At 38.6% G+C, this 12,125-nt stretch overlaps 1 protein-coding gene across 4 annotated transcripts in view; it reads right to left on the bottom strand.

Annotated features, from left to right (window-relative positions):
• The window catches only part of MAP3K15 (mitogen-activated protein kinase kinase kinase 15), an 88,558-nt gene that overhangs the window by 34,043 nt on the left and 42,390 nt on the right, over positions 1 to 12,125 (bottom strand). For all 4 annotated transcript variants that reach the window (XM_030019869.2, XM_030019871.2, XM_030019870.2 and 1 more), the window contains 2 exons: positions 1,432 to 1,602; positions 219 to 331 (listed from right to left, as the gene is read on the bottom strand). In XM_030019869.2, coding sequence (XP_029875729.1) covers positions 219 to 331; positions 1,432 to 1,602 — 284 coding nt within the window. The remainder of the gene's footprint in view (positions 1 to 218; positions 332 to 1,431; positions 1,603 to 12,125) is intronic.

Below are 12,125 nucleotides of genomic sequence, written 5' to 3'. Positions count from 1 at the left end.
GGACCCTTTAGATGGGCCAAGTTACTAGAAAGCTGCTCCAAGGCAACAAGGAGAAAAATGGTCCTTCAAGATCCCTGTGGTTTAGACTGCCGTCCAGGACCCACTACTAAAAAGCCTGAACCACCTTTCTGTCTATGCAACCCATCACTAAGCATTTTGTTTTCTTCACAGGGGGAGAGGCAGAAAACTTGTCTGTGGCACTGTGTGTGGATATTTACCTATTTTTCTCAGTTCCATTGAGCTTTCAAACTGCTGTCCTGCAACAAGTAGCAAAACTGCAAGGTTAATTCCAGAATACAGAGTTGACTGGAGTTCAAATCCTTTGCGATACCTGCAGAGAAGAGTCAAGAGCTCACATCTCACTGTATAGGCAAACTGAAATACTGCAAAGTTTTGCTAAGTATTTTAAGCTATTAATTTACCGTAAGGACTATATGGCTAATTGGGACCAATGGCACCCCTTGCAAAGAGCACTTAAAAAAAAGTAGCTTTTTGTCTTATGGTGAGAAAGAAAAACTGCTTAGTTTTTTGTCCTGCCACCTTGTGTAGTTTTGGTTACTGGTTACTGCACACCAGTTACTGCAAAACTCTTAAATCCAACAGAACCTAATTTTATTATATCATTCATATGGGAAAAGCAGCGAAAATACTAGTCTTCAGTGCAAGTTTTAAAAAAAGGCTCCACGACCTTTCTTTTAGAGCTTCACATTCATTAAAGGTAACTGAGACACAGCTGATAAAGGCTGAATGCACACCACTAGCTGATGCAGGATGAAGAGATCCATCTGAAGCTTGTAAGTTCACTACTACCTATCAGTGTTGCACTAACCATGTTGAGGTGATTTGGGGGGAAAAGAGAGAGAGAGAGGAGTATTTCACAGGTACAGTACAAACCCACATTGCTAACATTATTGTACTCAGCAGTATTTATATGATTATACAAACGTACCTATGTGAACAGTATGTCAGTGACAGCCTGTGTGCACATGCATGCCTTACTGTCTTAAGAAAATTCATAATGCAGTTTATCAATATTTTTCTGTATATAGAGTAGATCATTGCATTTCCTGGGGATCCAGTGTGGAAACCATCCTTGCACAGAGGACCAACATAAGTCCCATGATCTCACTTGCACATCATTTTGGCCTTGAAGCAGATTAATTGTGTATTTTCTCTACAAACACATGGGTGAATCATTGTCCCCTCCCCAACAAACTAAGTGTATCATTCTATATTCATGATAGTCTATAAAGAGAAGCAAGGAAACACATATCCAAAGATCTGGTGCTCAGTAAACCAATTACTCAAACAGGACCCTGAAAAAGAGGTAAGTAGAACAATTGATCTAATTCTTACAGCCCTGCTTTTCATAACCAGAAGTAAAAGTCTGAAAACATTTTTAAATAGGTATTTTTGGTTTTCTTCTGTTACCATTCAATGGCATGATCTCGACTATTGGTATCTTTAAAGTCAGAATCAAGAAACATATCCTTGTAGATCCTCCCACATAAGCAAAACATATCTGGAGCAGGGTGATCACACGTCTGCAGGACTTGAAGCATAACTTGTAGTGCCTTCTCTCTGTCACCTGCATTATTTCTTCTGAAATCACATACAGAGAATAAAATAAATTAGTTCAGATCTGAAACAGTAACTGCAAGGTGGTGGAATAACATTATCCCCCATCTATCCCACAACCCATCCATCATTACTACATACGGACTTGACTTTATTTAGACTGATGTATGATTGTTCGTTGATTGATAAAAAACAAATGTATTCTCCTATCATGGGACTCTACTTCTAGCTCACAGAAGAACTGATTTAAGCCCAGAACTCCTCTATGAAAAAATCTGCCATCTGACTTGATTCCTCCCTGTGTAAGCAGACAGACTCTGCACATCCTGCAATGAGAAACAAGTGCTTGTTTAGTGTTCATTCCCGACAATACTTAACAAAACTGGCTATTTTCAGCATTCGAGCTGACAGCTCATTCAGCTATGCCCAAGATTTGTAATCTTGAATCCAGAGGATCCAGAGCCAATACCAAGCGATACTGACTAAGTACAGGAGAAGCCAGGTCAATCCTATTTAGGCAAAAGAATAATGGAGCTCAATATGGGGCCTTTGAACTACAACAAGAATAAAAGGGCAAAACTGAACTGTATTTATTTCTTAATTAAAATTCTTCAGATTAGAGAAAAATTTGGAGAACAAAGAGCTGTCATACAGCTTCTTTTCACAAATATTTAACAATCATATTGGTAAGAAATCAGTGATTAAATAACATTTCTACTCATTATTATTATTAAACACATCAGAATTTTTGCCTCCCTTTACCTTGCTGGTTTTGTAAGTTTAGAATTCACTATTTACTGCAAAAAGTCGCCTAGACAAAAAAAAGTCTATTTGCAAGAGTAATGCAAACAGAGCTTAAAAGTTTAATAGCCTCTTCAAGTCATTTTTTAATCATCAGAGAGATTTAAAATATTTACCCACCCCTTTTGAGAACTGTTTACAATTTTCTGATCCCCACCTAGGTATGCAGGAACAGGCTTACAAGTCCTACAATTACTTTGTCAGCAATACCAGTAGCAGATGACGGTTTCTGGTAAATTTATTATTTGCATGCTCTGAAAGGATTAATATTTACTGTAAAGCAGCTCCGTTCCTTAGGTAACCAGCTGATGCAAGAAGACCAATAACAAGACATCTGTAGCAAATTCAGGCTTCTGTGCATGTTAGATGATGGAGAACATCTAATAAGATTAAACAGATTTGTAGCTAGTTGTGCAGGCTGTATCCTGCCTTTGATGTCACTGGCAGAATGTAAACTTTCACAGCAAGTACTTGAATATTTTTTAAAGCATTTTTTCTTCAGATTGACTGTTGTTCTGGTATTAATACTGGTCTTCTCTAATGAGCATACAAGGAGAAAGTTAGTACCTTCTTTCAGTTTCACAAGAAATAAATAGAAGTTAAAAAGTGTGGGGGTAAATCCATTGCACAGGTCAGCATTCTCTAACCAAACCCATTCTGAACTAACCAGATTCTCTCAGGAATAGTACCCAAGTTTCACTGCTGTTAATAGGAGCCCAGAGAAAGTTGAGTAAACAGAGCTTAGAACAAAATTAGGCCCTAAAATGCTAAGTCCAGCAGGTCCCCGGTCATGTGTAACGTGGTCACAGAAGTTGGCCCGTGTTCAAGCTCTTGCTGAAAACACAAGAAATACACAACTAGTACCTAACTTACAGCACTTTTGCATGGAAGATGAAAATTAAAAAAATCACTGCTTCGCAGACAAGACAAACTTTGACTCAACTCTGCTTTGTATGAAAACCGGGTAAATATTAATGATCATACAAAGAGTTGTTATGTACTGATTGATTAACTTTAAAGAAAAAATACAATGCATAAAGCAAGACCCTGCTTAAAATAAGACACTGTGCAGATTAATACTTCTGGACATCAAAGGATGAACCAAATACAATACCAGGAGCATTTCAAAGGACCAAGCCCTAAATAAACAGTGTACTACTACAGGACTCAAAATAAAATTAAAGGCTTCTATCTGTTATAAGGAAAAAATCATCAGTAAAAATGTATTAAAATGAACAAAATTTAGCACATGACAAGTATACACTAATCTAACAGGGTATTATAAACAAAAATCAGTTTAGATACCTTTATATTAAACTCTGTTTTTCACAGCAGGAGAATTTGATGCCCATTGGGCAATACAAACCCAACATATCAATTACAATAATCTACAAATCTGGGAACAGTTATCGCCTTCTAAAGCAATCCCAAAAACAGAGGGCTAACCCAGAAAAAAACAACAGAAAAATCACATAACTTGGGCTACAAGCAACTTCTCTAAGTCAAGATGAAAATATACTGTTGGAAAATGTGCAGAACCTGTTATGCTGGACCAAGACAGGTTTTCATCTCTTACTTCATACCCCACACTTTGTCAGATCTGCATGTCTGACAGCTTATAATTTGTTTCAAGGTGTCTTGAAACAGGTCTGTGGTGTTATCAATAGAGTAAAAGAGATTACCTTAAACCGTCAAGACTGTAGCACTGACTTCTATTTCTCTTACCCAAAATCAAATATATTGGCTTCCACACCTTCCCAGGCCCCATTTAAAGACATAGCAGAGAGAACCATGAAAATGTGGGTTGGAAAGGACTTCTGAAGGTCATCTAACAGAATCTCCTTCTCAGAGCAGGACCATCTCCCAACACTAGACCATGGCAGCCTTGGCTTTGTCTGAAAAGCTGAATCTATTAAACCTCCAAGGATGGAGATGCCACAGCCTCTCTGAGGAGGGAAAGCTAAAGCACTGTATGTTACAATGTACAGTCACGAGAAGGAAGGCAGAAAATGTTCTCTTTATGGAGAAAATTGGTGCTCCAGGTGAGACTGATTCTGCAAAGCAAATCCCCTGAATAGGAAGTTTTATAAGCCAGAGCAGAATCACAACAGGCTACCACAGAATGGACCCTACTAGTTTATTTTACTGCTCCTTGGTTACAGGCCAGCTTGCACTGAAATATGTATGTTCCTCATGGTATCACACAAACTAGTCACTTTGGGAACAAAATACAATTTTGAAATAGGCATTTTTTCATTGGCGCTCTTCAACATACAATCTATTAGCCTCTCCATGTCTGGGATATGATGCATCCTACCTTAAACAAGTCTGCATACACGTGCAGTGAAAATATGAGTTATTCTTCATGGTTTGTCTGGGGTTGGGGGGAGCAGTTTTTAAAATCACTAATCACAACCCGAAAATTCTTTCAAAATACAGTTTTACAAAACATATTTTAAACAGTAAATGAGCTAGAAAAAAGAATACTACAATTTATTTAGAAACTGTATTAAAACAAAGCACATGCCCTGGGAGAGTTAATAATAATACTATTTTTTTCCCCACTAGTTTCTTTGTTAGCACATTTCAGTTCTCTCCCTACAAACCTTGCCTTGCAAAAACTTGCATGGAAACCAAACAGAGAAAATCAGTCTAAATTATGTAAACACAATAACTGCAAAAGCTACTGCTAGTGAGGAAAGAGATCTTCAAGTTACTTCTAAATACTAGGGCAATTATGAAAATACCCTAGAGCTCAATAAAACACTGCCAAATCCACCCCCCATCCCCGCCAAGCAAAATGCTAGGAATGAAAAGGAAATGGACAAAGAGTAAAAATTAAAAACATGATGCCTTTTTACAAATAGCCAGCATGCTAATCTTCAGTACTGTGTACAGTTCTAGGTTGTATTTGAAAAAGAAACTAAACTATTAGGATTGGGGGGGGGGGAATCAAACAGAGAGGAGAACTATCAATGGTATGGAATGGTTTATCTATGAGGAAAACTTCAATAAACTAAGGCTTTTCAGACAGAAATGACTACATAGAGATTTTTTTTCCTAAAAAATAATGTTGTCCTGCAGGACACCTTTATAGCCTCTAATCACTTCCTCTAAATTAGTCTCAATGTTCTGTTCCCAGTTTAGTTTTGCCTGACAGTTTGCCTCCTCCAGAAACTGCTCACTGATTCACTTGCTAATTTGCTGATTTGCTCATTGCAGTGTTCCCACATGATTTCTCTACCATGTTTCTTTAAACACAGAAGCAGTCTTCGCGCTTCCCTGCCTACACAAGCCTCTTTCATATGTCTCCCCATCCTGCCCAACTATCCACTCCTCCTTTACCTGTCTGAATCACTCTGTAAGGCTACAAACCTGATGAAAACAGCTTAGCACATAATAAAAATAAATTTTTAAGCACGTGCATATAAATGCATATAGTGAACAGAGCAGAATTGAGGCATGATTAAGTTACGGTGCAACTTCAGTTTTGTATCCCATGTTCTAATTTGTTGCTCTCCACCCCATCCTGCTGTCATATTTTGTCTTAACCTAGGGTTGGAGTCAGACATCCTTATTCATAACAAGAGGTATTCAACTCAAACACTGTCCTCTGAATCCAAGGGATAAGTTGCAAAATGAAGCAATACTGCTTCTTCCAAAAAGCATGATACAGTTAAAAACTTCCTACTACTAAGCTATGACAGGATTTTTTCTGTCTCTCCCTACTCCATCCCCCCTTCTCCACACTTTCCTCTCCCTCTCAGAAAGAAGCTGCTGTCCTGTAACTTGGCAACTTCAGTCACCGGAATTGTGGCTTGGATTGGGAAGCCCAGAGATACTCCATGTGCTGCTGAGACACGTTTGCTTGTTTCCATGGGGGAACAACTACACCACAAGCAGTAAGCCCTAATGGATGTGCTCGTGCTCTTTCCTTGTATTGTACTCACAGCATCCTCCATGGCTATTGATATTTAAGGGATCTGGGACATTCTCAGATTAAAAATTCGTAAACTGCTAATGGCACCAGAAACACTCTCTCCACAGATCAGTCCTGTCCCATCCACCACCCCCACAGTTGTCTGGGCCTCCCCCCCTCTGAAGCGCAAGAATAATATGTCGAGGTTTGCTTCAGTTTGTTCAAGTTCTCTCTGAGTTTGTACTAGTGGAGAGAGGTCACTAAAACAGAAATCAATCATCATTTGCAGAAAGCAGAATCTCTTTACAAATCTATCCTTCTTTTCCCTTCCCAAATTTACTTGACAAACACACAAATTACCACCACTGTCTCAGGAAGTCCCTGAGCCACAAATTGGTGGAAGCAGTGGGATTACTTAGGGAGATTTATTGCTATACATTTTCCTATCTTCAGACTGTTCCCTGGGTATATGCTATTGACCACCGTCAGAGATGGGAATCTACGCTAGAAGGAACTATGCCTTGAGCCACTATGGCCATCCTTATGCTGTTTCTCTTCCCCAGCTCTCAAACATCATCCAGAAATCATATCCATATCACAGCCTCTCACCTGGAAAAACACTGCCTTACAGCAAAAACCAAATTATCTTTTTTTTTTCCTCTCTTTTTGATTTCATGGCTTCTTTCTTCCCCCTCAAATCCATTCTCTTCTCTGAATCCTTCTCTCCACTGCAGTCATTATAAGAAGTCCTAGTTTTAAATACCCCTAAACCAAAAATTCTTCCTGCTTCACAGGCTGGTTTTACCAGCCTTAAAGCGTCGGCATGGTTAAGGAGCCAGAACAACACTCGGTGAACCAAGCCTTTGTCCAACAATGTTAACAGGAACAGAATGGATTTCACTGGGACAAGAATTAGCTTGCTCTGTAAGTAACAGCTGATACAATTTTTTTTTTTCACTTTTTTTTGTTCACATCTTCCCCTGTATGGCTTGTTTCCATCTGCCTAGCTGGAGAAGACTATATACTATAGAAAACCATATGTCTGTGAAAAGTAACTCACTCAAGGTAATCCACCTTTGGCTTCCTTTATATTTCATGCGGACTCATTGATTTGATCCTCTCTTATTATTTTAAGGTCTCTATAAGCAAACAGATTTCTTGAAGAGCAATGCTCAGGGAACAAATCAAACTATAACAAACAATTCTGAAAACGTTTCCCGTAGAATAGTCCATTCAAAAAGAGTAACCTGTTTTTTCCACTCTGTTCCTATATGAATATTGTTTCTCTTCCAGTTTCAGCCTTGAAGCAGCTATCAATAGTTTACTGCACATATCATGATTTAAAAAAACGCTGATCTCACTGTCACATTGCAGAGGAAATGTCAGTGAGACAACTTAATTGGTTAGTGTAAATACTACCTTTCATAAAATAACTGGTCTTCATATACAATACTTTGTTCATTTATTATTATGTACAATACCTTTGCTTCCAGTGATGATATATAATTAATAATAAAATATGTATTTTGAATTTTCTTGCATAAAAATAGGACACTGTTAGTTAAGTATGCCTTAAAGACTCCATAGCAGGTGATCTGAATTGCTACTAACTGTACAGAAATCTACAGCAAAAAAGATTTTTAAAAAATTCTTAATTATTAAGGAATACAACAGCTAATTTGAATTAGTTGTTACACTTGCACTCTCACTTAAAAAAAAGAAACTAATTTGTGAGTTAAGACACATTTCACTAAGGATGCAATTTGATTGTAGAACCTTCGATACTTGAAAGAGTGAATGAGGAAAACAAGACCCTAAATTGGGCCTTGAGACGAACTAAATTTGCAAGTCTCCAGTTAGATGTGACAATGAAAAAAACCAGATTTTTTTTTTTCCCCTCATATATGCTTCAGGTGCTTCATGCAAACCACTCATATAAAATGAGGAACCCCATGATGTGTTTTTTACTAAATCTGAGTAATCACAGAACAGAACATTTTAAATAACCCAGTGTTTTTCAATGGGAATAATTTCCTATGGCTACTATTATTCACAATTACTAGTGATTATCTACTTGCACCCTGTTACGCCCTTCACTTGCTAATTGCCTTTTTTTATTATTGTATTGGAATATGTTGCTTGTTAAAACACAGCATGCTGAGTTAAATAATAGTGACTGCATCTGCCCTCATCTTTAATATGAATGAAGATAGAACTGCCTTGGAAAAAGACTGAAGTCTTCACAGCTCTGGCCTTGTGTCAGGTCTGAGTTTGGTTTTAAAGTCTACTCTGTTTTGAACAGAATTTGGCATACATTCTGGCATCTGCAAGCTCCCAGAACTTGATATCTCCAGTCCTGGTAAATAAGGCCAATTGGAAAATATTCAAACATAAGCGTACTGCGCATCATCAAAAACTTTGCTATGCAGCCCTAAATTAGTGAAGTAGATCCTAAGCAGTCAGCTGACAAGCACACTTAGCAATTGAATTAACTATAAATACCTGTACTTTATCTATCTACTATATATATACTACAGCAACAGGAAACAAAGCAATAAAGAACAAACCAACATCCTTTTTTATTACTCTCTTAACCTGATTACAAGCAAGTAAAATTCAAAGAAATGGATTGCAAAACTTTCCTGTTCCATTGGCTTTGATCATGATTTATACTGCTCACGTGACTTGCTCAATACTTTTAGATAATTTGAGGCAATACAAAACACAGAATAGGAAACAGTTCATTCTATTCTAAAATTATTAAATAAGAGAAGACATTCTAGAAACCTTTTTTAAAAATGCAATATCGCAGTTATTGTTTTCTGCAAAAGACTTGGTGGAAAACAATAGTAGGTTTTTTAAAAAAAAACCTTTAGGATCTTCTTTTACTGCTTGTTTGGTTTGGCTTTTTTTCCAGATGGATCAAAAAATTTAACTGTTGCTTATAATTAATCCACATATACTTTAAAACATTGAAATATTGTGATTCCAAACACAAAAGGCATGAATATATGCATATGTAATACATTAATAAAGCATATTAAATCACTTTATACATCCATCTCCCTTAAGAAGAATCTTGGGGTTTTTAAATTAAAAAAAAAAAAAAAAGGGAAGAAAAAAGCTGTAATACTAGAGAACCAGTTTTAACACCATGCCATATATGCAGGTAGTATTTCTACCTTCTTTTCAGTAATAAAGACAGCCATTGCACTAGATATTCAGGAAAATTACTTGTTGGAGGGGTAGCTGGATGTGTTCATACATTCAGATTCTGTAAAACATCAAATCCCAGGGTGAAAGCTTCCACAAAAAAAGGATCATTGACCAGCTCCTCTGTGTGTGAATCTAGAAATTCGTCAATAAAAGCACTTGGCAGACCTCAGCTATAAGAGCATCACATGAAAGAGCTCACCTGGCAAGATCCAGGTCCTAAGGCCAGCAGCACTAACCTAAGTCAGTCCCATGAACTATAGCCGTAACTCACACAGGAAAGCAGAGTGGACAAAAGTAACAAACATAGTGACATGCAAAACATGGCACAACACACAGGAACACTCTTTAAAACTGCAAAAATCTCAAAATTTAACAGAAATTCAGGTCATCATTACAACATAAATTCAGGCCCCATATGCGTACTTGCCAATGTAAAATTAAACTGTGTGATCAAGGTGGGGGGGGAGGGTGTTATGTGTTTTTTGTTTCAGTTGGTTGGGTTTTTGTTGAAAAGAAACACAGCTACCAGTCATCTCATACAAGAGCTGGTTTTAGTGTGAGGTTCTGTCATGGACTTGGGTTCGCTGTTGGTGTTGAGGCCCCTGCCTGGGGAGCTGGGATGCAGATAGAGTTGAGGCTGGGAGCTGCAGGAGAAAGGACAACCATACACCTGAGACAGCTGGAGGCCATCCTGCACGACTGTCTTCTAGCTTTACGCAGGTCCCTTCAACCCAAAGACTTGCCATGGAAACATGCAGCCCTCATTTTATAGGAGCGCTAGCTTGAGAGCCCAAAGGCTAATTAATAAAGGTGCATTTCCATTTATTGCTGAAGACAATGGGATTTTTAAATACATTTCATCATGCTTTACACTTCAAAAGAAAAAAACCACACTGTAGACACCTCAAGCTAAGAACCTTTAATTAGTGGACTTCATGTATCTGTGTGTTAGTTCCACACCTGTAAATGTAAGTAAGCACCGTTGTTCTATTTCTCCATGATATGGTGATATATTACTCGAGTATTGCAACAATAAACATGAAAGGACCCATAAGGAACTAATGATACTTCACGTGTGGGGTGGAGGGCTGTGCCATATAATAAATGTGTATTTATTTATCAGATGGAACCGTTACATCTTTAACAAGCAGATTGACACAAAATATTGAGACCTCCAGCTATACCAGTGCACCACACCAGGCAAAGCTCTCGAGGAAAAAAATCACAGCCTTCAATTAGACACGCATTTAAAACAGAGGAAATAAAATGGCAATCTTAATTGAGAAATTTCTTAGCTTTCAAGAATCTGGAACTTTAAGAACATCCTTTCATGGCAGCTCCCATACCTCATCTTCTCCTTAGACAGTGCTTGCCTCCCGGGCTAGGTATACCCATGAACTGAAGCAAACAGCCATCCACATCTGAAACACCCAGCCTTCAATTACACAGCATCTTACTTCATACCAAAGCCGTGAGCACAAATATTGAAAACATTCATGTTGCACATTTGGGCTGAACTTATACCTAAAGATGTGGTCCATTCTATGCCTAAATTAAGATACAATCAGACCTAAATCTCAGCTGGGAGGCAACAAGGAACAACATCTTACCACCCACATCGGTACAGAAGAGAGCACTCTCTGCTCTGCTTGTGTGTGGAGTCAAAATTAATTAGCTTAAGACACTGGTAGAGGAATGGCCTTTTGCTCCCTAAGACTTCTAAACAAGCAGCCAGGAGGGTGACCTATTGAGATAGCCCAGGCCTGGAGGTAAGCACAAGCCTGTCATTGCAAACATCCATTATTAGCCTCCGTTATTAGACGTAAGACATGACAGATCTAAGATGCTCTCAATGGTCTGCTCTGAAATGGAAACCAGGGAGGAAGACAGGATCTTGGAGAGGGGCTGTGCTTAAAAACCTGCTGTGTGAATCAGGATACCAGAAATGACCATGAAAAAGCCTGCCTCCCCTGTGTACGATAATAGGAATTGCTTCAGCACACTTCTGCACAGTACTCTGCAGGCAGGCCCGGGCTTGCTTTGCTCATGATCCAAGCGAGGTCAGACCCCCGCTGGCTCTGACCCAGAAGACATACAGCTAGGCTGGAATGGAGCCGAGTCCAAAGTAAAACATCGCCGTCCCTTCCCTTAGCACAGCTGGTTAACTTGGACCCAGAACTGCACACAACTGCGGTTCAGACTGGGTTTGTGTCCACCTGACGCACCAATAAAGCCCCCAGAAAGCCATCCTCTGCCGCTTGCCTGCCACGTCGCTAGCTGTGCAGCACTCCAATAACACCGACTTGAAAATGCTACGGGAAATTAATTGACAAGAGAACTCAGTTACACAGTCCAAGAGGAAATAAGTGAAAGACTTTTTCTGTTGATTATGATCACAGTTCTGGTACACCTTCATAATGTGATTAAGCAAACATTAACTTCTGCAGGGTCAGATATTCTTACAGCTGCTAATTCTGTTTTGCTTATGATGTATTTTCTTCCTGGTAGGCTCAATCAGTTGTACTGAGCAATGTTAATACTGTTCGGTATGCTGAAATTAATAGCATATTAAGTGAAAACACTGTTTTATAAACAGATTCTGATAGAACTT

Source organism: Aquila chrysaetos, chromosome 7 (genome assembly GCF_900496995.4).
Source record: "Aquila chrysaetos chrysaetos chromosome 7, bAquChr1.4, whole genome shotgun sequence".
NCBI classification, from domain to species: domain Eukaryota; kingdom Metazoa; phylum Chordata; class Aves; order Accipitriformes; family Accipitridae; genus Aquila; species Aquila chrysaetos.
The sequence above is the reverse complement of the archived record's forward strand: the minus strand, read 5'-3'. Positions and strand labels throughout refer to the sequence as shown.